We start from the raw sequence: 27685 nt of genomic DNA on the forward strand, positions 1-27685 counted from the left end.
CAGTCTGACACAAACACCTGTGGTACACTGAAGTATCTGAGTCACAACAACATAATTTTTAAATATATATATATATATATATATATATGTTTACAGGGTGGGGAAGCAAAATTTACAATGAACATGTAGTTGTTTTTTCTCAGCAGGCACTACGTCAGTTGTTTTGAACCCAAACATATACTGATGTCATAATCATACCTAACACTATTATCCATACCTTTTCACAAACTTTTGCCCATATGAGTAATCAGGAAAGCAAACGTCAAAGAGTGTGTGATTTGCTGAATGCACTCGTCACACCAAAGGAGATTTCAAAAATAGTTGGAGTGTCCATAAAGACTGTTTATAATGGAAAGAAGAGAATGACTATGAGCAAAACTATTACCAGAAAGTCTGGAAGATACTATTAAAGAAGAATGGGAGAAGTTGTCACCCCAATATTTGAGGAACACTTGCACAAGTTTCAGGAAGCGTGTGAAGGCAGTTATTGAGAAAGAAGGAGGATACATAGAATAAAAACATTTTGTATCATGAAAATTTTCTTGTGGCAAATAAATTCTCATGACTTTCAATAAACTAATTGGTCATACACTGTCTTTCAATCCCTGCCTCAAAATATTGTACATTTTGCTTCCCCACCCTGTATATATAATTGTAAATAAATGTAGGCAGTAAGGGGTTAAACCCCCCCCACAGGTACCTTTAATGTAGCCTTTGTCTCGGACGGCCTGCAGCGTGGGTCTGCGGGTCAGGAACTTCTTCAGCTTGTGTCTGGTCTTCTTGTTGTCGGATCCGTCCATGCTGGAGGACGTCTTCATGGCTGTAGAGGACATATGGGACAGGACAGAGCCACTCACAACTCGCCTCAGGACGCTGTTCGCCATGACGGTGGCCGCGACACTGATAAGCTGTCGTTTTATAGACGGAAGCACCGAGAATAAACCGGAGCGGTGTTTGGACTTTGAACTTCCATTTTCAGCTTCAGATATGATCCAAAGCCATGTCCACCACAGGGACAGTGTGTCCATCTGCTGAGGGTTAAAGGCTCTGGTTCTGTCCTAAAAGTGTCTAGGAGTTACTAAATGACATCATCACCTCATTTGCATAATTGTAAATGTTCATGTAATTGTACTGATCGATGTAGGACAGAGGAATAACACTGTGTTAGACTAACAGTGAGAATAAAACCAGCCTAAATGTGTTTAGAACTCCACATGAACTCTGTCACTTCTAGTTGGATTTAATGTCCCAGGTCCAACTGTCCTCCTGCATCTGGACTTGGGGACCCAACAGAGACCCTGTGGACCAGGTACTCAGGTTAAATATTGGTTTATTGGTTAATTTATTTAGTTTTTCTCTTCATTTTCTTCTGTTTGGTTTTGAACCTTAGGTTCCACTGAGGAGACGACGACACGTCACAAACAGGACCATTTATGCTGCGATCCAGGACGTTTTTTGAGCCCATAAGTCACGACTTCAAACCACGACTCACGACTTTGTAACATTCCAGGCAAGTCACACTAAACTGCCTGAGCTCAAGGAATTGTGGGAGTTAGATGTAAACAAACCAGCATGGTGGACCGTACGGGGGTTAATGTTCATTTATAGTCATTTCTATCCCAGAGGTGTTTGTTCTTTGCTTCTCTGCAGGAAACAGGAGGAAAAACAGCGCATAAAGCAAGAGAAGCTGTTCCACCTTTGATGTTATGTTATTTGTATATTTGGATTCGTATTTGTATCATTTATTCTTGTCCTAACGCTAGAGTAGGTGCTGATTATGCAGAACATTTGAGGATAAATAATGTCAGTGCAATACCTTGTTGTAAAAAAAACTGCATAAACACCACATCCATGGGGGGGCGCCATTGTTGTTTCACAGGCTACGTGACGTCAGAGCTCAGAACTGAAAGAACATGGATCTAGTCGGAGTTCACAGGTGGGAAGTCACAGGTTTGACTGAACATTCTAGTGCATTCCTGCAGCGTAGGACTTTCATCACGTCTAGGGATGTAATGATTACCGGTGTAACGATAAACCACGGTAAAATTCCAGATGGTTAGTATTACCGTTTAAATTGTAATTATCATGATAACCGTGTTTGATTACCACACTTTGAAAGCTAGGGGTACTGCTCATTTCATATCTATCTATCTATCTATGAAAAAGAAAGTAAAACAACCTAAACTTGATCTGTAAAATGTTCACACAGTGTCCATACGGTTCCATCTTTAATGCACATGTGTATGTTTGATGTTTACGTGTTAATATTTGAATGTTTCTGATACAGAAAGTACATTGTGCCAATTATTTTATTTTATTTATTTTTTTAAAATACAACTTGGTTCAATTAATTCACTGTGTGTATTAGTACTTTTTGAACATTTTTGAACAATATCACGATAATAATGATAACCGTGATAATTCTGGTCACAATAACAGTGATATGAAATTTTCATATGGTTCCATCCCTAATCACGTCATATCCCAATCATCTCTAATCCACTGGTCTTTCCGTTCTTACAAACCTGCATCACTTCCCTCACAGTGAACCTCCAAACCAGCCCTGGTGGACTGGAGGAGTTTTCGGTGCAGCGGTCTGGCTCCTTTTCAAACTGAATCTGTGAGAAACCACTTTTGCTCAGTCGCTGTGTGGAATTTCCATTCCCACAATGCACTTCACCACAAAGTTTCCGAAAAGGCCAGACTGACGTTTGGGTTTGTTCTGTAAACAAACGGACTGTGTTTATGATGGAGTCATCTACGAAGGTGTTCAGCGTGAGGGAAGAGATTCAGGTGCAGAAGCACCAAGGTTCTAATAGTTTGGGATTTTTCATTATAGTTTAGTTTTATTTAGTTTGGACTTTTTTTCCAATATAGGCACTTATTTAATAAAAAACAAAAAAGTTTGTACTTTGCTAACATTTCCTGGGTCTCAGGAGGTTAAACCTGTTGTGTGTTTGGTCCAGGTCTGGGTGTTTGATGCTGCTGGGTTAATCACACACCTCTGCCTTTCTTGGAGTCTCTGTGTTCTTTGTCCTTCTCTGCACCAGGAGACTCAGGCATGTCCTCTTCGATGGCCTCATCTGACTCCCAGGCCTGGAACACAAGAGCACAACAACCATAAGGTTTTTCTGAACACCAGCACCAGAACATCATACCTACTCAAACCACAGGATCAGAACTGGAACCATTCACCCACGAATACACTTCAACTGATTAAAATTTCCATCTACGTTCCTCCTGGTGGATGCTTCTGACTGTTCCCTGAGTTCGGACAGACTTTGGAAAAACGGCATTTTCTCATCATGCACCACGGTTGTGGAATAATCCTCAAAAAACTGTAAAACTTTTATGTGTGTCTTGTTTGTATTGCCTTTTTTTTCTTTTTTTTTTCTTTTTTCCTTGGGTTCTGTTTATCATGCCCAGTGTCAATCTCTGTATCATGAATACATTACTTGAAATTATACATGTTATATTTGTTAAATGAAAAGTTTTATAAATAAAGTTTAAAAAACTGTAAAACTACACACATTCATTTCTGTTACTGATTTTAAAAGTTTCATGGAGAATGAAGGTGAAGGAGGAATGTCACTGCTTTATTTGAGTTGATTATGGTTGAATAGATGTTATTGTGTTTTCTTGTGTATCATGTGTGTGTTTTATGTGGTTTGGACTTCGTACAGCTGATACCTTGGACAGGTCTGCCTTATAAAACAGATTCCTAATCTCAATGGGACTTCCTGGTTAAATAAAGGTCAAATTAAATAAATAAAATTATCTATTGCCGGTTGTTGTTTGTTTGTTGTTCTGTTCTGTATGACAAAATGATAAATGACTAATAAAACTAAGTATCAAAAAAAGAAAAATAACCCAAATCTTCCCTTCGGTATTAAGGTTCAGTAGCTGGTGTTTAGCTGAGGCTTCAGTTGATCAGACATGTGATCAGACAGTGAGCGCTGGCAACTGTGACCAAACTAAGGCTGTGTATCGGCAAGAATCTGGAGAAATGAAACAAATCACAATACTAGGATCATGATACGATATATCATAATACTGTTGAAAAAGCACTTTTTTGTTTGTTTCTTTTTTTAAAAAAAAGATAATTTCCTGGAAGAATTGAATTACAGCAGAAATCTGCACAAATACTAAACACATTTGTATTTGATCCCAACAGGATCTAATGTTCTATCACAACATGTTTCTATTCTCCTCGTTTCCAAAGGACCTCCCATCTGCCTCTCAGACAGTAAAAAGTGCTTTTAGGATGATTCAAAGAACCATTATTTAATAAAACAGTGTTAAATAATAAATAAAATAGAAACAAAAAAGAAAAACAAAAAACATAAATGAACCTCCACCATATCTACATTTGAATAAATACCTACAAATATTGATACAGTACTTTTTAATATCGATACAGTATTGTGAAATGAAATATCGCGATATATTGCAGAGCCGATGTTTTCTGACACCCCTAGACCAAACCGATAAATACTGCATTTGCAAAACACGATGACTCTTTTGGTTTTGTATATTTGCATCGTCTGATTTCAGGTGGATTCTGGTGGGTGGGTGTGGATGTGTGGGTTGTTGTGTGTGTGTGTGTGTGTGTGTGTGTGTGTGTGTGTGTGTGCGCGCTCACATGGGTGCTGATAGTGTCCTGCAGTGCTCTGAACCACTCTGTGATGACGCCTTCGTTTTCTGACTGGATCAGCAGCTCCGTTCCCTGACGAGTCTTCAGCTGCACATGGACAGCAGACACAAACAAATGTTAGAATGAAAAAGTACAAGACGTTCTTCATGCTCACTAGGGCTGTGTACCGCCAAGAATCTGGCGATACAATACAAATCACAATATTAGGATCACGATAAAATATATCACGAGATATCATGAAACAGTTAAAAAGGCAATTTTTTGTTTGTTTCTTTTTGTAAATGATTATTTCCTTGAAGTATTGAATTCCAGCAGAAATCTGCACAAATCCTAAACACATTTGTATTTGATCCCAACAGGATCTAATGTTCTATCACAGAATGTTCAAACTGTGTTCAAACTGAAATTCTGTTTTACAGACATTCCAATTTCAGATCCTGTTCAAATGTTCAGATTCTATTAGTTCACAACTAACATCAGAACAGGATTTGAGTTCAATCCAAACAAAGGAACCAACATTATTAAATAAAAGAGTGAAATAATAAAAAACAAAAAAACAAAAATGAACCTCCACAATATCTGCATTTGAATAAATACCTGAAAATACTGATGCAGTACTTTTTATTATCAATAAACTATTATGAAATGAAATATCATGATATATTGCAGATCTGATATTTTCTTCCAGCCCTACTGACCTCTATAACGTGCTTCTTGCTGGACTTGTCCTTGGAGGCCCATTCTACAGAACCCCCCTTCACGTCCACAGTGAGCTCTGGTTTGGACTGACCGCCTCCGAACTGGACACAGAAGGACCAGGACACAAAGGCAGAACATGAACACACGGAGCCGACGTTTTATGGGGGAAACATACAGTATCTGGGTCGAGTGGAAACAGTTCAGCAACAGCTAATTTACAAAACTAGGAATGAAGGGATTAAGGGCCTGGTTTACTAAAGGTTTGTGTGTGGAAAAACGTGTGTAAACTCGAGCGCACACACAAAAACACACTGAAGCTGATCTACTAACAGACGCACCCAGAGCTGTGCCTCTAACATGGACAAAATAACTCATCCAACACATTTAGCGTTTGCCCTGATGAATATGAAATATGGGCGTTTCTGCCAGAACGCACAGAATTATTGGAAGGAGTAAATGCAAATATTTATTTAGTGTGTGCAGCGTGATTTACCAAACCTGAAACTGACTGCGGTGGCTGATTTCACGTCTATATTTAGTGCGTCTGAAAGGCAGGTTTGAACGGGAACAGCTGCACCATAAACTGACTGCAGGTGTAGGAGCGAGGAGGCGGGGCTTAGGCCCAACCAAAGGCAACACACAGAACCAATCTGATCTGATCACACCAACATTTATGGAATGAAGGAAGAAAAAAATAAGAATAATATGAGACATTTGCCCCCCCACTTTATGGGCCTGCCCCCCCCATGCCCAGTTCCACCAGTGGAACAAAACCATTAGACCAGGACCGACTACTGACAGACGACTGACTCTGACCCAACAGGACGGGTTCTAGTGCTGCACAACACACACATGCACACACACACACACGCACACACACACACACACACACAACACACACGCACACACACATGCACACACGGACACACACATGCACACACACACAAACAAACATGCACACACACACAAACAAACATGCACACACACACACACACATATGCACACACATACATGCACACACACATATGCACACACACACATACATATGTACACACACACACACACACACACACATGCACACACACACACACACATATATATGTACACACACACGCACACACACACATGCACACACATGCACACACACACATGCACACACACATGGACACATGCACACACACACGCACACACATTCGCACGCACACACAAACATGCACACACACACACACGCACACACATGCACACACACGCACACACATGCACACACGCACACACATGCACACACACGCACACACATGCACACGCACGCACGCACACACGCACATACACACACGCGCACACAGACACACACACATGCACACACACACACACCCACACCCACACACACAGTGCTGCTCATGGTGTTGTGACTGGGCTCCTGAACCTTCTATATAAGCAGATGTTTTTTTTTTTCTTATCATACCCACAGACTTAAAAGTTTACCTTCACCACAGAGCCACATACAGACAGAAGGTATTTATTTGACTCATAACACACTTCTCCACTGATAAACAACAGCAGACAAACACCTGCTCAGCCCTGTGTGTGGAAAAGAACAACTTCATATTCGCTAGTGCTGGTGTATCCCACAGCAGCTTTTACAGCGTACTGTCTCCATGACGACAACCAGCAGCACACGCAAAATCCTCATTTAAATAGGGCGGTCTCCAAGGCTTTGCACCTGTTGTCATTTGCACAGGCAATCTGAGCTGATCACCCCTGACACGCACATCAATAGCACGCGCATTTTTTAGTGGGAGCGAGCACATTTGCACCCGTTATTTGCGATCTTAGTGAATCAGGCCCTCAGACTATTACTTTGGAATCTTTAAGTGCAAAAAGCAGAGTAAGCTGTTAATAAGTGCATAGATAACACTTAATAAATGCATAATAATATATAGAATTAATTTAAAGAATGTCCCAAAAAATACTATAAAAACTCCTAATATGTTTTGACATTCTAAAGTGTAATTCATGGCCTTTTTTCTGATCTATATTTAAAGAGCTATAATAATTAATGTCTTTATACTGCAAACATTAACATTTAGTCTCATAAAAACCTAATAAGTATCTTCAGCTGGTTTCCGTACTTATTATTAACTAATAAAACCTGTCATATTCTTTTGATGGTTTAATGGACTTCAACCTGTGTGTTAATAGGATAGGATACAGCATCTGTCACTCACCCAGCTGGTCCCGCCTCCCTGGCCTTTGGCGAATAGCAGTGTGGATCCATGGAGGACGGTCCAGGAGGAAGTCCAGTTCTTCCTGGAACACATGTTTGATTTACTGTCAGTCAAAGTCAGGAACCACAGGTTTTGTTATGAAACTGAAGCCCAGGTTAAAGTTAGATCACAGAAACTAAACTAACGTCCACGTTCATGTTCACACACAGTTTTTCGGCTCCAATTCAAACACTTTTAAGGCTCATTCTCAAAGGTTTTCACCACAACACCTTATCACTGGAGTAGAACCCATATCTACAGGAATACATAGACTCAGGATTATTTAATTCACTTTTTATCACAATGATGTACGTTGTGTTATTCTACAAACATCTAAAATTAGTGCTCTTTCCTTAAAAATGACAGAAAATAGAAAAAAACCCAATTGTTGTTTTTCCTCCAAATTTTTGTCTTTGTTTAGTGCAAAAAAAAACGTTAAATTACAAAAATACTTACTTTTATAAACTATCCAAACAAAAAAAAAAAAAAAAGTGAATAACCTGAAAAAACTGAAATTTCTACCGAAAAATCAGTGCAATTTTAACAATATTCTGCCTCAACTTTATCATTAGTCCATGTGCATTCTGGATCAGATCTGCAAAGACACTAAACACTGAGGAACAGGAAGAAAAGAGTTCAAACTGGACTGAATTTAATACAGACATTTCAGGTTGGACACATTTGTTCAGGTTATTCACATTTTATTGGTACAGGAGAGTTTGGAAATGGAAATATTTTCATAATTTAATATTATTTTTTGCACTAAAACAGACAAAAATTTGAAGTTGTCATTATTTACAAACATAATGGAATATTTTTTCCCATCAAACCCAGTAGTAAATCTGCAGTCGTTCTTTTTTGTGGGTTCTTCTGCTGTTATTATTTGACTGTAGATCAGATTGGTCTGGATGTGGAACCGACACTGAAATGAGTTCCACAGCCTGGACTGTGGAATTTATACACTTTGTAAATTCATAAATTCATCCCAGGGGCCGGATTGGAACCTTTGGCGGGACGCATGTTTGACACCGCTGGTCTAAAATGTTCAAAACGTTCTATAAATGAAGTTAAAAAAAAGGATTTCATGCCTTTGTATGAGCCCTGACATGGACATGACGGTGCGTTAGTGTCAGTGTTACTCACCGTACTTTCTTTCCATTCTCTGTGATCTTCGTCATGTTCAGAACTCCACACTTTTCAGACGGCTGCGGAGAAGACAAACCAATAAGAAACACTGTCAGATAACCAGGTTAAAGATGAAACATAACAGCAGCTTTGACTGAGACCATTAGAGGATCACAGACAGACAGAGCAGCGATCAAAAGCACAATGAGCAGGTGTCAGTCCACCGTCCAAAGCCCGTCAGCTGCTAAAAGCCCCCCCCGACACCACAACCACCACCACAACAACAATCAGCACCTTCAACTTCAACTCTGATCATTTAGTCTCACTCAGAAAGACAAAAGAGTGGACTCAGCAGACAAATCCAATCCAAATAAAAGGACAAAAAGCTGCAGCGAAGGGTGGGATCACAAAACACTGAACACAGATACTGAGTCCATCTGGAACCAAAGAGCAGCGCTGGAATTTACTGCAACCAGGACCAGTGATTCTTCAGGCCCAGTCACACATCAACCCTGAATATGAACAGCATTTCTACACAGGCTCCAGGTCCCAGTCTGGTTCTGGACCCAAACAAATGTTAACACTTTAGAATATAGATAATACTTTAGAATATACGGCAGGAAAACAAACTATACATGTGGTTATCCTCAGATCAGAACTGTGGAACTCAGACACAAATGGACCCCAGTCTGTGTTTGTGTTCTAACAGGGCTGGGATCCAAAACTATAAGGACTCATGGAAGAATACAGTTGGATATTATGGGATAGATATCAGTGCATTGGTTCGTTTGGGCTCAGTTATTATCGTTGTTTCCAAAATGACACAGATGGTTTGGACTGAATTTAGATCAACATTGATTCATTTTTTTTTATCCATTACCATGATTTTACATGTTCTGCCTCTAAACTGATAAAATACTATTCATGCTCTGTTGTAATCACCCAAAAACCACCTAAAAATCACCCTAAATTTACCCCAAACCACCTAAAAACAATTACCCAAAAAAACACCTAAAAATGACCAAAACTACCTATAAATCACTGGAAAAACCACCTGAAAATAATCCAAAAATAACAGAAAAACCACCTATAACCCACCCAAATATTACCCATAAACCACCTAAATATCACCCAAAAATTACCCAAAAAACATCTCAAAACTATCTAAAAAGCACCCAAAAACTACTCAAAACCCACCTAAAAATCACCCAAAAATTACCCCAAAAACCACCTAAAAATCACCCAAAAATTACATAAAAATCACCCAAAAACCATCTCAAAACCACCTAAAATCCACCTAAAAATCACCCCAAAACTACCTAAAAATCACCCCAAACCACTTAAAAATCACCCAAAAACCAACTAAAAATCCCTCCAAATTACTGAAAAACCACCTAAAAATCGCCCTAAATTTACCCAAAACCACCTAAAAAAATTACCCCCAAAAAAACACCTAAAAATTACCAAAAACTACCTATAAATCACAGAAAAACCACCTAAAATGACCCAAAATTACAGAAAAACCACCAATAACCCACCCAAATATTACCCATAAACCACTTAAAAATCACCCAAAAACATCTCAAAACCATCTAAAAAGCACCCAAAAACTACTCAAAACCCACCTAAAAATCACCCAAAAATTACCCCAAAAACCACCTAAAAATTGCCCAAAAAGTACCCAAAAAACAGAAAAAAACGCCAAAAAATTATCCAAAAACCACATAAAAATTACCCCAAAACGATCTCAAAACCACCTAAAAATCACCCCAAAACCACCTAAAAATCACCCCAAAACCACCTAAAAATCACCCCAAAACCACCTAAAAATCACAGAAAAACCAGCTAAAAATTGCCCAAAAATTACCCAAAAACCACCTAAAAATCACTCCAAAATTAACTAAAATCTAGCCATAAACCACCTAAAAATCACAGACAAACCACCTAAAAATCACCCCAAAATGAACCAAAATGCCCCATAAACCACTGAAAAAATCCCCCATAAAGTGACTCAAACCAGTCAGATGAGCTGATCTGTGCATGAGGAAACTATGTGGACTCCAGTCTGTGGACCTGTTGAATCCAGGTGTTTGTGTCCTAACAGGGCTCTGGGATCCAAAACAATAAGGACTGATGTCAGAATATTAGTTTGATATTATGGGATAGATATCCTATTGATTATTAATCTTGATGTATGTATGTCTGATGGTCCTGAACAGGACATGTGACAGCTGCAGACATGATGTGTCCACAGATTTATGTCCACAGAGTTAATAAACCTCAGTATTTGACTGGAGTTTAATGGTAGATGCTTCTTCCTCAGTCAGATGTGATGACAGTAGATGGAAAGGATTATTTACAGTCAGAGCAGGACAAAGATTACAGACATTTAGAGGAAGAACACTGAAAATGAGAGTCAGGGAGAAAAAACAAAACAAATTAATGTTGATCTAAATTCAATTCAAACCATCTGGGAGTCATTTTAGAAACAAATATAACTAAACCCAAATGAACCAATGCACTGATATCTATCCCATAATATCCAACTGTATTCTGACATGAGTCCTTATTGTTGTGGATCCCACAGCCCTGTTAGAACACAAACACAGACTGGGGTCCATTTGAGCCTGAGTTCAACAGTTCTGATCTGAGGATAAGGACATGTTTCTTAGATTAAGTCTTTTTTTCCCTCTTAATTGACAGACTGTTTTTTTTTTATTAATTAATTAAGAGATTTTTTTTTTTTCCTGTTAATTCTCAGATTCCAGACCTGGGTAGAAACACTGACATGAGCTGTAACACACACTGTTCGTTTCAGAACACCTCCAGGTTTACACAGTTTGAACAGTTTCAGTTTTTAACAAGCGGTTCAATGTAGAGAAGAACCTGGAACAGAACCAGGTCAGCAGGAAACAAAAAAAAAAAAAAGAAAAAAGGACGGTTTGAAAAACTGAATTCAGATTTACTGAAAAGACTGTTTTCTTCACACAAACTAATCCAAATGGTTTCTTTTCCTGCTGTTGTGATCAAACACTATGATCTATTTTATTGACATTTTTCATATTAGGTCCATATTGTGCTTTTCCTGTTGTAAACCTCACTGTTACAGCTCTAGAAATGGTTTTTCTTCTCTTAAACATAAATCACTGCCAGTTATCTGAGAGGGAACACTAGAGGACACAATGTTTACCATGTGTTAAAGTCTGAATGAGATGAAAAAATACAGAAAAACCACTGAACTGAACAGTGACTGTCAGCTGTGTGTAACTGAAACACCCACTGTGATCAGTGACAGTGGTTTTATTTCAGTTTGACGGCTGCATTTATCAGACTGTTGGTTTAAATGTGATGAACACCCGTTATGTCCAAATTAAAAATATAAACCACTAGGGTTTAAACACTCACTACAGGCATCCCAGATCCACTGAACACTGTAAAGTCTGAACCATTAAATCATTGACAGAAAATTCCAGTTCTATGAAACTGGAGCCTTCATTGGTCCTTCTGAACAACGCTCAGAATGATCCCAACAGTCCAAACGAAAACTAAAAACGCCCAGTGGATCAAATGTCATACAAAAATATACCATAAACAAAATGATACGGCAAAATGTTTTATTTAAATACTGTTAAAAGGTCTAATAAACATCTCAGTTCCAAAAAAATTGAATTTTGTGTGTAGTTTTGGATGATCAGGTTTCACAGGGTTCAAATTCTGTTGCACTGATTCAGTCCCAGGTGTTTTCATCCATACACAGGGTGGGGAAGCAAAATGTACAATATTTTGAGGCAGGGATTGAAAGACAGTGTATGACCAATTAGTTTATTGAAAGTCATGAGAATTTATTTGCCACAAGAAAATGTCCATAATAGAAAATGTTTTTATTCTGTGTCCTCCTTCTTTCTCAATAACTGCCTTCACACGCTTCCTGAAACTTGCTCAAGTGTTCCTTAAATATTGGGGTGACAACTTCTCCCATTCTTCTTTAATACAGTCTACTCTCGTTATACCGCCAACTTCCGTTCACGGCCAAATTGGCGGTATAGCGAAAATGGCGCTACAACGGGTTGCGTCCATAATGTGCATGTCTTTACTATATGATGTCTATGCTGCCTCCGTTAACCCGTTCTAATTGCGTTTCTAAATAAATCTTGATTCTGTTATGTTGTAAGGCAGGGATCAGCAACCTTTAACACTCAAAGAGCCATTTCGACCCGGTTTCCATGCCGGTTTCCGCGGCGCACCTCAGAGGTGCTGCGCTGCAGCGCACCTCGGAGGTATAACGGTCGGGAAATCAATGGTATAAGTGTTGTTTGTGCATGGAACTGGGCTGGCGGATGGCGATAGGCGGAAATGGCGGTAGCTAATGGAATAATGCATTGGGGATTTTTGTGCAATGGTTTTGGTTGGCGGTGAGCGAACATGGCGGTATAACGGCGGGCGGTTTAACGAGAGTAGACTGTAGAATCTTCCAGACTTTCTGGTAATAGTTTTGCTCATAGTCATTCTCTTCTTTCCATTATAAACAGTCTTTATGGACACTCCAACTATTTTTGAAATCTCCTTTGGTGTGACGAGTGCATTCAGCAAATCACACACTCTTTGACGTTTGCTTTCCTGATTACTCATATGGGCAAAAGTTTGTGAAAAGGTATGGATAATAGTGTTAGGTATGATTATGACATCAGTATATGTTTGGGTTCAAAACAACTGACGTAGTGCCTGCTGAGAAAAAATAACTACATGTTCATTGTACATTTTGCTTCCCCACCCTGTATGTGGTGGATGCTCTAAGTCAGAGGTGTCAGACATGCAGCCTGGGGCCAAATCCAATGAACGAATGAATGAATGAATGAATGAATGAATGAATGAATGAATGAGTGAGTGAATGCCTTTGTATCGTCCTGCCTGTCCTTGTGCTCCTCAGATGTGCAGATACAAAAGTGTCCTGACTTTGGCTGATAAATCAGATTGTGCCCACACATGACAACACCACAGTTAGTCTCATATTAGGAACAGAATTAACAGAGGCTGATAGATAGATAGATAGATAGATAGATAGATAGATAGATAGATAGATAGATAGATAGATAGATAGATAGATAGATAGATAGATAGATAGATAGATAGATAGATAGATAGATAGATAGATAGATCGATCTCAGAAGTGGAGGTGTTTCCTTCAGTCAAACTGGAGGTGTTCTGACATTTGGGTGTGTGACTATAAACCCAGGTCTGAATGAGCCCCTGTTGTGTGGGGGGGTGGGGGTGTACTGACAGAAGGGGGGGGCTTTGGAGATGAAGGACAGGAGTCAGAGTCAGGACAGGGGGACCTGAGGCCTGTAGGACAGTCCTGGGAAGGAGACATGAAGAGTGGACATCAGACGGTGGTGAATGAAAAGACAAGGTTAAAAACACACAAACAGCTGGAACATCAGCTGACCCTAACCCTAACCCTAACCCCCTAACCCCCTGACCCTAACCCTGGATGGAGAACAGGCACAAATGCATCATAAACTGGATGAAGAGGCACTTTTTTATCACAACATGCGACTATGACAAACTATGACTTTCAGTGTTTGCAGGATTTTAGAACCATTAGTGACTGATAGGGATGCACTGATCTGATATTGGTATCAGATATCAGTTCAGTCCAGATGGAAAACGCTGGATAAGATACTGGTAAAAAAGTGCCGATCAATGGATCAGAGACATCATGTTTAATATAAAGTGAGAACAAATTAGGTGCATCCTAAATTTAACACAATATGGGAGCTTCTTTTAAACCATCTGAATAAAAAACACATTAAATTAATTAATTCAATATATGTATTAATTAATACATTAAATACATTTGAGTGGTTTATTAGGGCTGTGTGTCGGCAAGAATCTGGTGATACGATACAAATCACAATACTAGGATCATGATACGATATATCACGATATATCATGATACTGTTAAAAAGGCAATTTTTAGTTTGTTCCTTTTTTTTAAATGATTATTTCCTTGAAGAATTGAATGACACCAGAAATCTGCACAAACACTAAACACATTTTTATTTGATCCCAACAGGATCTAATGTTCTACCACCAAATGTTCAAACTGAAATTCTGTTTTACAGACATTACAGTTTCAGATCCTGTTCAAATATTTTCTTTCTTTTTTTGTATTGTACTTTTGGAGATGCACAATGAAGATAAATAAAAAAAAACTGATAAAAAAAGATCCTGTTCAAATGCTCAGATTCTATTAGTTCAGAACTAACATCAGAACAAAATTTTAGTTCAGTCCCAACAAAGGAACAAACATTATTTAATAAAGAGTGTTACAGAATAATAAATAGAATGTAAATAAAGAAAAACAAAAAACATAAATTAACCTCCACAACATCTGCATTTGAATAAATACCTAAACATATAGATACAGTACTTTTTAATATTGATACAGTATTGTGAAATGAAATATCGCGATATATTGCAGAACCGATATTTTCTTACACATTAGACTCTTTACAGGTATTTCTTACTTGAGGTTTTAGAGTGAAAAGTGACCTTAATTATTACTTCTTATTACTTTAATTAATCCTCAGTTTGTTTCTAACTGTGCAGAATTAAAGTGAATTGAACAGTGGTATCGGATCGGTCAGTATCGGTGTCAGCAGATATCGGCGGTCCTGGTATCGGAGCTCAGAATGTTGGATCGGTACATCCCTAATTACTGATGCACAAGCGTATTAATTTCAGGATTGAATGTAGATGTTTTCATCTGAACTGACGTCAACAATCACCACACAATCACACAACCCTCTGACACCTTCATGTAGTGATCACCATCATGTTTCATGCAGGTTTTCTGCTCTGATTACAGAACCAGGCACTGATTGGTCCATAGAGGTGAAGGAAGGGATGAACAAAGGGACGAACAAAGGGATGAACAAAGGGATGAACAAAGGGACGAACAAAGGGATGAACAAAGGGATGAACAAAGGGACGAACAAAGGGACGAACAAAGGGATGAACAAAGGGACGAACAAAGGGATGAACAAAGGGACTACTGACTGGTCTGTACGGAGGCAAACGCTCAGAGGCTGCACGCAAACTCCTGGTTTTAAAGAGCCGCTGGAAAGACAAGTCTACAACTGAAACTGAGGTCAGTGAATGCAACACACACATACACACACACATCTGTACGGACTGGACCACACTAACACTGGACTGGACTGGACTAACACTGGACTGGACTAACACTGGACTGGACTGGACTAACACTGGACTGGACTAGACTGGACTAACTCTGGACTGGACTGGACTAACACTGGACTGGACTGGACTAACACTGGACTGGACAGGAGCAGGGTGGAGTGGACTAGACTAACACTGGACTGGACTTGAATAACACTGGACTGGACTGGACTAACACTGGACTAACACTGGACTGGACTAGACTGGACTAACTCTGGACTGGACTAACACTGGACTGGACTGGACTAACAGTGGACTAACACTGGACTGGACTAGACTGGACTAACTCTGGACTGGACTAACACTGGACTGGACTGGACTAACAGTGGACTGGACGGGAGCAGGGTGGAGTGGACTGGACTAACACTGGACTGGACTAACACTGGACTAACACTGGACTGGACTAGACTGGACTAACACTGGACTGGACTGGACTAACACTGGACTGGACGGGAGCAGGGTGGAGTGGACTAGACTAACACTGGACTGGACTGGACTAACACTGGACTGGACTGGACTAACACTGGACTGGAGTGGACTGGACTAACACTGGACTGGACTAGACCAACTCTGGACTGGACTGGACTAACACTGGACTGGACTAACACTAGACTGGACGGGAGCAGGGTGGAGTGGACTAGACTAACACTGGACTGGACTGGACTAACACTGGACTGGATTGGACTAACACTGGACTAACACTGGACTGGACTAGACTGGACTAATTCTGGACTGGACTGGACTAACACTGGACTGGACTGGACTAACACTGGACTGGACAGGAGCAGGGTGGAGTGGACTAGACTAACACTGGACTGGACTGGACTAACACTGGACTGGACTAGACTGGACTAACACTGGACTGGAACTGGACTAACACTGGACTGGAGTGGACTGGACTAACACTGGACTGGACTAGACTGGACTGGACTAACACTGGACTGGACTAGACTGGACTGGACTAACACTGGACTGGACTGGACTAGACTGGACTGGACTATCACTGGACTGGAATGAACTAAAACTGGACTGGACTGAGCAGATGTTCAGCTGGTTTTCTTTGAGTCATTCTCTCCATGCTTACAGCAGTGGGGGGGCAGTAGTCTACATGTTTACAGTAGTGGGGGGCAGTAGTCTACATGTCTACTGCAGTGGGGGGGCAGTAGTCTACATGTCTACTGCAGTGGGGGGGCAGTAGTCTACATGTTTACAGTAGTGGGGGGGGGGCAGTAGTCTACATGTCTACAGCAGTGGGGGGCAGTAGTCTACATGTTTACAGTAGTGGGGGGGCAGTAGTCTACATGTCTACTGCAGTGGGGGGGCAGTAGTCTGCATGTTTACAGTAGTGGGGGGGGCAGTAGTCTACATGTCTACAGCAGTGGGGGGGCAGTAGTCTACATGTTTACAGTAGTGGGGGGGCAGTAGTCTACATGTCTACAGCAGTGGGGGGGCAGTAGTCTGCATGTTTACAGTAGTGGGGGGGGGCAGTAGTCTACATGTCTACTGCAGTGGGGGGGCAGTAGTCTACATGTTTACAGTAGTGGGGGGGCAGTAGTCTACATGTCTACTGCAGTGGGGGGGGCAGTAGTCTGCATGTTTACAGTAGTGGGGGGGCAGTAGTCTACATGTCTACTGCAGTGGGGGGGCAGTAGTCTACATGTTTACAGTAGTGGGGGGGGGGGGCAGTAGTCTACATGTCTACAGCAGTGGGGGGCAGTAGTCTACATGTTTACAGTAGTGGGGGGGCAGTAGTCTACATGTCTACTGCAGTGGGGGGGCAGTAGTCTGCATGTTTACAGTAGTGGGGGGGGGCAGTAGTCTACATGTCTACAGCAGTGGGGGGGGGCAGTAGTCTACATGTTTACAGTAGTGGGGGGGCAGTAGTCTACATGTCTACAGCAGTGGGGGGGCAGTAGTCTGCATGTTTACAGTAGTGGGGGGGGCAGTAGTCTACATGTCTACTGCAGTGGGGGGGCAGTAGTCTACATGTTTACAGTAGTGGGGGGGGCAGTAGTCTACATGTCTACTGCAGTGGGGGGGGGCAGTAGTCTGCATGTTTACAGTAGTGGGGGGGCAGTAGTCTACATGTCTACCGCAGTGGGGGGGGCAGTAGTCTGCATGTTTACAGTAGTGGGGGGGGCAGTAGTCTACATGTTTACTGCAGTGGGGGGGGCAGTAGTCTACATGTTTAAAGTAGTGGGGGGGCCGTAGTCTACATGTCTACAGCAGTGGGGGGCAGTAGTCTACATGTCTACAGCAGTGGGGGGGCAGTAGTCTACATGTTTACAGTAGTGGGGGGGGCAGTAGTCTACCTGTCTACCGCAGTGGGGGGGCAGTAGTCTGCATGTTTACAGTAGTGGGGGGGCAGTAGTCTACATGTCTACCGCAGTGGGGGGGCAGTAGTCTGCATGTTTACAGTAGTGGGGGGAGCAGTAGTCTACATGTCTACCGCAGTGGGGGGGCAGTAGTCTGCATGTTTACAGCAGTGGGGGGGCAGTAGTCTACATGTCTACCGCAGTGGGGGGGCAGTAGTCTGCATGTTTACAGTAGTGGGGGGGGCAGTAGTCTACATGTTTACTGCAGTGGGGGGGGGCAGTAGTCTACATGTTTAAAGTAGTGGGGGGGGCCGTAGTCTACATGTCTACAGCAGTGGGGGGCAGTAGTCTACATGTCTACAGCAGTGGGGGGGCAGTAGTCTACATGTTTACAGTAGTGGGGGGGCAGTAGTCTACCTGTCTACCGCAGTGGGGGGGCAGTAGTCTGCATGTTTACAGTAGTGGGGGGGCAGTAGTCTACATGTCTACCGCAGTGGGGGGGCAGTAGTCTGCATGTTTACAGTAGTGGGGGGGCAGTAGTCTGCATGTTTACAGTAGTGGGGGGAGCAGTAGTCTACATGTCTACCGCAGTGGGGGGGCAGTAGTCTGCATGTTTACAGTAGTGGGGGGGCAGTAGTCTACATGTCTACCGCAGTGGGGGGGCAGTAGTCTGCATGTTTACAGTAGTGGGGGGAGCAGTAGTCTACATGTCTACCGCAGTGGGGGGGCAGTAGTCTGCATGTTTACAGCAGTGGGGGGGCAGTAGTCTACATGTCTACCGCAGTGGGGGGGGCAGTAGTGTGGGTGGGTGTGCAGCTGACGGGGGCGCTGTCAGACCTTTTCGCTGGGCTCCTGGACGTAGGCGCTGTGTCTCCACTTGGTGAGGACGATGGGCTCCACCTGTCTGCGGTCCAGACTGCGACACTTGGGACCTTCTCCAGATGGCTGGGGGGGGGAGTGGTTGTACTGGAACCAGAGAGCACGGCATTACACAGCAGTAGACAACAGGACAAAGACCGCTGCAGTGTCCCTGGATGTCAGCGGGGGGGTGGGGGGTGGGGCATGGGGTGGAGGATGTGAGTGACATTGTCGTGTGTTAGTGACAACTGTTGTACATCACAACATTAGAAATCACTCAGCACTTAGTCTCTCCCCTCTAACAGATTGAGGTCCATGAGTCGGGGGTGGGGGTGGGGGTGGAAGGGATGTAAACAATTAATCAACTATCAATTAATTGTCAATAACAATTTGCTCCATTAAATTACTATTATTGTCCTTTTCCACAGCGGTGTTTGTGGTGTCAACAGTAGGGGGCGCCACTGCTTAAACTAACGGCATCACTGAGGTTGAATATCGGGGTGACTTGTCCACCTGTCCACACCTGTCCACAGCTGACCACACAAGGGATGTAAACAATTAATCGACCAACGATTAATTGTCGATAAGAATTTGCTCGATTAAATTATTAATTGTCGGTTAATTGCCCTTTTCCACTCGTCCACACCTGTCCAAAGGCTGCCGGTTTGTCTGCGACGCTGCGGCTGGGATAGGCGCTCATTGAACCGGATCATGGCGTTGATGAGTTAGAATGTCTGTATGGACATGGAGGACCAAACACAGACTGACCGTCTGTTTGTGGGAGCGGTGCACCCTGAATAAATACACCCACAAATGTGGGGTCAGTATCAGAGCGTTTTCCCTGGAGGTTGGTCTAGTCTACAGTCTGTGAAAAATTTCACTTTCAATTTTGCGGGCGGGGGGGGGCACAGACTGCAGTGTACGCCCATAGTATTAGAAGTTGGATGGAAAGTGACGCACGCACGCGTGCGGTTACCACCCAACACACACACACATCCCACAGCCGTAGTGCGTCCGTGTGAGTACCACCCACACACCCCCCACCCCTCAATTACACACTACCACATCAACAGATGAATTCCACAGGAAACACTGATTGTATCCAATGGTTCAATAAATCAATCAAGGATCAATCATTAAGGAATATGACAAGCTTTTTTCATGAAGTGTAAAATCAATATTTAGCTTTTATTCTTATAGATCGTATTGAAAAAGAAATTTAGGTTCTCAGGAAAATTGCCACTTATCACTTAATCGCTAAACGATCGATAAGGGCAACCAACTAACGATTAATGTATTAATCGATAATTTGCATCCCTAGTCCACATCCCTCCACACCTGACCAGACCTGTCCACACCTGACCACCTGTTCACAACTGTTCACACCTGTCCGAAGGCTGCTAGCTTGTCCGTGCTACAATCCCACACAATACAGTTTCAGTTAGTTATGTTTTTTCTTTTAATTCTAGTTTTTGTTTATTTCCGTTAATGAAAATGTTTCTTCACTTCTAGTTTTGGTCATTTCGTTAGTTTTCATTAGCAATAATAACCTCGGTCGGTAGAGCGGACACAGCATCATGGCTGTTCAAACATGTCCCAGTAGGTTGGACTGGTTGTACTGGTTGTACTGGGCCTCACCTTTGGCAGTTCCCATTCGGACCTGGACCCGTCTGCGCTGTAGTAATACGGTCGGCCCTGCTCGTCCGTGTGTTTGAGCCACTGGTCGAACATAACGACACGCACACACAAAAGAAACATGACGGACACGTTCACATGGACATTATTTATACATTAGACACCTAAGATGGAGCTGAGGTGAACGGATGTGGGTCCAGTTCAAAGTAGGGATGGAACCATTACCGGTATAACCATAAACCGCGGTAAAATTCCAGATGGTTAGTATTACTGTTTAAATTCTAATTATCAGGATAACTGTGTTTGATTACTGCACTTAGAAAACTAATGGTACTGCACATTTACTGGAGAAGCAACATCTATCTATCTATCTATCTATCTATCTATCTATCTATCTGCCTGTGAAAAAGAAACTAAAACAACTCAAACTTGATTTGGAAAATGGTCAAACAATGGCCATAAAGTGCCATCTTTAATGCACATTTGTTTATTTGATGTTTATGTTAATATTTTAATGTTTCTGGCAACAAGAAAGTACACTGTGGCTATTATTTTATTTTATTAATTAATTAATTTATTTATTTTTCAAATTACAACTTGGTTAAATTATTTCAGTGTGTGTATTAGTACTTTTTGAACATTTTGAGCACAATTTCAACAATACCGCGATAATAATGATAACTGTGATAATTTTGGTCACAATAACCGTGATATGAAATTTTTATATCGTTACATCAAACAGTTTAAAAACAAATACAAACAAATGATTTTTACAAAATACAGAGAGGAAAGGACTGAAGGGGGGGATCTGGTTGTTTTTCATAGTGGGGTTTTGCCACATATGTGCTGATAAAATCTAGTTTAAATATGGATACATGAATATATTATTACTGTATTACTATATAGGACATTATAGAATATTATTATTATATGTTTATATTTATATTATATGTTTTTTTTTTTGTTTTTTTTTTTAGTTTTTATTTGTATCTGGTATTTATATCTGATAGGATAAGTTGTAAATGGGTATTATCATATTAGTGTATATAAGAAAAAGGGTGTGTGACACGGTTATACTACTGTTGTTGTTGCTGTTGGTAGTAGTAGTAGTATTCTATTAATATTCATACAAAATAATAATTGCGATACAGTGATCATAAGGAATAGAAACTGGGGGTAGGAGTACAGAAGTTTATACTTCTTCCTACTCCTTTTCGAGCATGTACAATTTCATTTCATTTGTTTAATTTATCTTATTATTATTGTTATTATTTACTATTACTATTATTAGTTATCTATTTATTTTGTTCTTTGTTTGCGTATCAGTCATTTATGTACCAGTACTTATATTTTGTTGGTTGATTTTTGTTTTGATTTTACTGTCGACATGTTCGAAATAAAGATTTCATTCCTTCATTCATTCATCCCTACTTGGCACAAAGCTGCCTCATGAGTTTTTCGGACATGTCTGAGTAATGCATGTAGAACACCCCCCCCCCCCATGCAGAGTCAGAAACAGCAGAGCAGCCCAGTGCAGCCAGTACCTTCTCGTTAGTATAGTCACTGACATACAGAGTGTGACCGTACTCGTCCATCTCCTCGGACCAACCGCGAGGCGGCGAGCCGTACTGGCTGTCTGATTGGCTGGAGTAGGCGCTGAAGCAGGTGTCCTCCGACGACAGAGGCTGCAGACGGCCCATGGACAGCGAAGACAGGAAGGGGAGGAAAGACGGCGAGAGCGACAGAGGGGTGGTCTGCCGTAAGTGCAGAGAAAAAGAGAAAGACAGAAAACAGCAGAGATGAGGAAAGACAGAGGCATGCACCCAGAAACACCAGAGCAGGATGTCCATGCACACAGAGGCGCCTGTAGGGGGCAGCGTAGGACAGAGAAAGCACCCAAACCAAGGCAGTCCAACCCAGGTCAGGCTCAGAAACAGAGCACTGCAGCTCCTGAGACACAAGGAACGGACAAGAGTTTCACAGATTCAATGTAACCTCCTCAGACCCAGCTCTGGGTTTTCTGTCCACGTTTGTGGACAAGAGTTTCACAACTTTATACAAAAAAACAAACTGTCCACCACAAAGGACATTCCATAAAAATTTTAAAAACTGCATCTGAAAAAACTGTTGCATCATGATGTTTCCAATATAGGCACTGATTTAATAAAAAACAAAAAAGCTGGTACTTTACTGACATTTCCTGGGTCTCAGGAGGTTAAATTTGAACAGAAAAAAAGGAGTGAGTTGGACTGACTCATCAGTAGATCATCCCATCCTAACCTTTATGTCCTCCTCAGGTATTTTTGGACATTTTTCTTTCACCTTTACATTTTTTTGCTCAACTCATGGCATGATTTTTGTAAAGAATTTTTCTTTTGAAGTTAAATTTTTTCTTTTCTGTTGGTGTAGTTTCTAGGGCTGTAAGAAAATATTGGTTCTGCAATATATCGTGATATTTCATTTCACAATACTGTATTGATATTAAAAAGTACTGTATGGATATTTTTAGGTATTTATTCAAATGCAGATATTGTGGAGGTTCATTTTGTTTTTTTTGTTTGTTTTTTTTTTATTTATTATTTAACACTTATTAAATAATGTTCATTCCTTTGTTTGGATTGAACTCAAATCCTGTTCCGATGTTAGTTGTGAACTAATAGAATCTGAACATTTGAACAGGATCTGAAACTGGAATGTCTGTAAAACAGAATTTCAATTTGAACACAGTTTGAACATTTGGGGATAGAACATTAGATCCTGTTGGGATCAAATAAAAATGTGTTCAGTATTTGTGCAGATTTCTGCTGTAATTCAATTCTTCAAGGAAGTAATCATAAAAAAAGAAAACAAAAAATCGCCTTTTTAACAGTATCATGATATATCGTGATACATCGTATGGTGATCCTAGTATTGTGATTTGTATCGGATCGCCAGATTCTTGCCAATACACAGCCCTAGTCATCTCACGATAATAAACAAATTATCGCATTTATGATTTAATGGAAAAAAACGGCATTATGCACTCCTGTTTTTGCCACATTTAGTAAATATTGGTAAAGTTTTGTGTGAATGTCCAATGGAAAAGTGACTAAAGTTGTCCTTGTTTCTAGTTGAATGTTTGTTTATATTAGGTCTATGTTTAAGTATGCTCGTGTTTATGTTGAAATTATACGATGTGCGCTAAGAAAAATGGATCGCCTCATCCTTCCGTTTCCAATCAAGGCAATTATTTAATGCAAAAAAGCCCAAACTTTCCTCCCTGGGTCTCAGGAGGTTAAATTTGCACAGAAAAAAAGGAGTGAGTTGGACTGACTCATTAGTAGATTCATCACATCCCAATCTTTATGTCCTCCTTAGGTATTTCTGGACATTTTTCTTTAACCTTTTTTTATCATTTTGCTCAACTTGTGGCATGTCTCTACAATCTCTACTGTTTCTTGGTAGGTGACATGCTTGTTTTTATTCTGTATATATATTTACACTTTGCTTTTCTTTCTTCTTTTAAACTGTTTTGCACTACGCACCACAAGAGAGTTGTCTCTTAATTTCACTATACATATGTATAATGACAATAAAGGCATTCTATTCTATTCTATTCTATGATTTTTGCAAAGAACTTTTCTTTATAAGTTCCATTTTTTCTTTCCTGTTGGTGTAGTTTCCACCCTCTGGACACCTTTGAGATAAAACTATACATGTTAAATACCACTACTTTTCTTCCAGATGACATTATTGACATTAGTGAATGCAAGGGTTTATAATTTAATGACTGTGAGATTAAAAATATGGTTTTGATGGAAGTCAGTGAGACAGTGTAGGGCACGAAGGTGTCCAGAGAGATCTGACACGACACAAAAAAAAATACAAAAAAATACAGATGTAATCAAATGTTGCTAATCTCCAAGACTCAGTGTCCCATCCCCTACTATTTCTTATATAATCATTTTATGTGTTTTTTATTAATAAATAATGCCCTATTTAAATAATTAAACTTGCATTCAAAGGGTTAAAATCCTGATGATGACTGATATACGACATGCGCTAAGAAAAATCGCAGTCAAATTCCTGGTATGTGTTCACATACTTGGCCAGTAAAGCTGATTCTGATTCTGGTTTTGTGTGATAACCCAATTTCACTGAAAAACGCCTGAAAAACCACCTCTTGAAAGTGAGAAAACTTTTCAATGAAAAATTAGTGTTTTGGTGAAATTGTCATTTTTCCATGAGGCAAATTTTTATGCAAAGTTTTATTTACACAGTTTGAGGGTGAACGGAAAAGTGACTCTTGTGTCTGAATGTATGTGTGGACTACGTGGATGTGGTCCTGGGTGTATGTGTGGACTACATGGATGTGGTCCTGGGTGTATGTGTGGACTACGTGGATGTGGTCCTGGGTGTATGTGTGGACTACGTGGATGTGGTCCTGGGTGTATGTGTGGACTACGTGGATGTGGTCCTGGGTGTATGTGTGGACTACATGGATGTGGTCCTGGGTGTACTTGTGGACTACGTGGATGTGGTCCTGGGTGTATGTGTGGACTACGTGGATGTGGTCCTGGGTGTACTTGTGGACTACGTGGATGTGGTCCTGGGTGTACGTGTGGTCTTGGGTGTATCTGTGGTCCTGGGTGTATGTGTGGACTACATGGATGTGGTCCTGGGTGTATGTGTGGACTACGTGGATGTGGTCCTGGGTGTATGTGTGGACTACGTGGATGTGGTCCTGGGTGTACTTGTGGACTACGTGGATGTGGTCCTGGGTGTACGTGTGGTCTTGGGTGTATCTGTGGTCCTGGGTGTATGTGTGGACTACATGGATGTGGTCCTGGGTGTATGTGTGGACTACGTGGATGTGGTCCTGGGTGTACGTGTGGACTACGTGGATGTGGTCCTGGGTGTACTTGTGGACTACGTGGATGTGGTCCTGGGTGTATGTGTGGACTACGTGGATGTGGTCCTGGGTGTACGTGTGGACTACGTGGATGTGGTCCTGGGTGTACTTGTGGACTACGTGGATGTGGTCCTGGGTGTACGTGTGGTCTTGGGTGTATCTGTGGTCCTGGGTGTATGTGTGGACTACATGGATGTGGTCCTGGGTGTACGTGTGGACTACATGGATGTGGTCCTGGGTGTACGTGTGGACTACGTGGATGTGGTCCTGGGTGTATGTGTGGACTACGTGGATGTGGTCCTGGGTGTACGTGTGGACTACATGGATGTGGTCCTGGGTGTACGTGTGGTCTTGGGTGTATCTGTGGTCCTGGGTGTATGTGTGGACTACATGGATGTGGTCCTGGGTGTATGTGTGGACTACGTGGATGTGGTCCTGGGTGTACGTGTGGACTACGTGGATGTGGTCCTGGGTGTACGTGTGGACTACGTGGATGTGGTCCTGGGTGTACGTGTGGACTACGTGGATGTGGTCCTGGGTGTACGTGTGGACTACGTGGATGTGGTCCTGGGTGTACGTGTGGTCTTGGGTGTATCTGTGGTCCTGGGTGTATGTGTGGACTACATGGATGTGGTCCTGGGTGTATGTGTGGACTACGTGGATGTGGTCCTGGGTGTACGTGTGGACTACGTGGATGTGGTCCTGGGTGTACGTGTGGACTACGTGGATGTGGTCCTGGGTGTACTTGTGGACTACATGGATGTGGTCCTGGGTGTACGTGTGGTCTTGGGTGTATCTGTGGTCCTGGGTGTATGTGTGGACTACATGGATGTGGTCCTGGGTGTATGTGTGGACTACGTGGATGTGGTCCTGGGTGTATGTGTGGACTACGTGGATGTGGTCCTGGGTGTACTTGTGGACTACGTGGATGTGGTCCTGGGTGTACGTGTGGTCTTGGGTGTATCTGTGGTCCTGGGTGTATGTGTGGACTACATGGATGTGGTCCTGGGTGTATGTGTGGACTACGTGGATGTGGTCCTGGGTGTACGTGTGGACTACGTGGATGTGGTCCTGGGTGTACTTGTGGACTACGTGGATGTGGTCCTGGGTGTATGTGTGGACTACGTGGATGTGGTCCTGGGTGTACGTGTGGACTACGTGGATGTGGTCCTGGGTGTACTTGTGGACTACGTGGATGTGGTCCTGGGTGTACGTGTGGTCTTGGGTGTATCTGTGGTCCTGGGTGTATGTGTGGACTACATGGATGTGGTCCTGGGTGTACGTGTGGACTACATGGATGTGGTCCTGGGTGTACGTGTGGACTACGTGGATGTGGTCCTGGGTGTATGTGTGGACTACGTGGATGTGGTCCTGGGTGTACGTGTGGACTACATGGATGTGGTCCTGGGTGTACGTGTGGTCTTGGGTGTATCTGTGGTCCTGGGTGTATGTGTGGACTACATGGATGTGGTCCTGGGTGTATGTGTGGACTACGTGGATGTGGTCCTGGGTGTACGTGTGGACTACGTGGATGTGGTCCTGGGTGTACGTGTGGACTACGTGGATGTGGTCCTGGGTGTACGTGTGGACTACGTGGATGTGGTCCTGGGTGTACGTGTGGACTACGTGGATGTGGTCCTGGGTGTACGTGTGGTCTTGGGTGTATCTGTGGTCCTGGGTGTATGTGTGGACTACATGGATGTGGTCCTGGGTGTATGTGTGGACTACGTGGATGTGGTCCTGGGTGTACGTGTGGACTACGTGGATGTGGTCCTGGGTGTACGTGTGGACTACGTGGATGTGGTCCTGGGTGTACTTGTGGACTACATGGATGTGGTCCTGGGTGTACGTGTGGTCTTGGGTGTATCTGTGGTCCTGGGTGTATGTGTGGACTACATGGATGTGGTCCTGGGTGTATGTGTGGACTACGTGGATGTGGTCCTGGGTGTATGTGTGGACTACGTGGATGTGGTCCTGGGTGTACGTGTGGACTACGTGGATG

At 42.0% G+C, this 27685-nt stretch overlaps 2 protein-coding genes across 2 annotated transcripts in view; one reads left to right on the plus strand and one right to left on the minus strand.

The window, feature by feature from the left end:
* The window catches only part of LOC115437017 (E3 ubiquitin-protein ligase TRIM39-like), a 760370-nt gene that overhangs the window by 297696 nt on the left and 434989 nt on the right, over positions 1-27685 (plus strand). The window lies entirely within an intron of this gene.
* LOC115436823 (rho GTPase-activating protein 12-like) overlaps positions 1-27685 on the minus strand; it is a 146239-nt gene that overhangs the window by 44877 nt on the left and 73677 nt on the right. Inside the window, exons 4-13 of the mRNA XM_030159771.1 lie at positions 22337-22546; positions 20796-20876; positions 19137-19265; positions 14021-14095; positions 8761-8822; positions 7579-7660; positions 5353-5454; positions 4643-4741; positions 3003-3096; positions 625-820 (exon numbers count right to left, since the gene is read on the minus strand). Coding sequence (XP_030015631.1) covers positions 625-820; positions 3003-3096; positions 4643-4741; positions 5353-5454; positions 7579-7660; positions 8761-8822; positions 14021-14095; positions 19137-19265; positions 20796-20876; positions 22337-22546 — 1130 coding nt within the window. The remainder of the gene's footprint in view (positions 1-624; positions 821-3002; positions 3097-4642; positions 4742-5352; positions 5455-7578; positions 7661-8760; positions 8823-14020; positions 14096-19136; positions 19266-20795; positions 20877-22336; positions 22547-27685) is intronic.

This window comes from Sphaeramia orbicularis, chromosome 17 (genome assembly GCF_902148855.1).
Source record: "Sphaeramia orbicularis chromosome 17, fSphaOr1.1, whole genome shotgun sequence".
Taxonomy (NCBI): Eukaryota; Metazoa; Chordata; class Actinopteri; order Kurtiformes; family Apogonidae; genus Sphaeramia; species Sphaeramia orbicularis.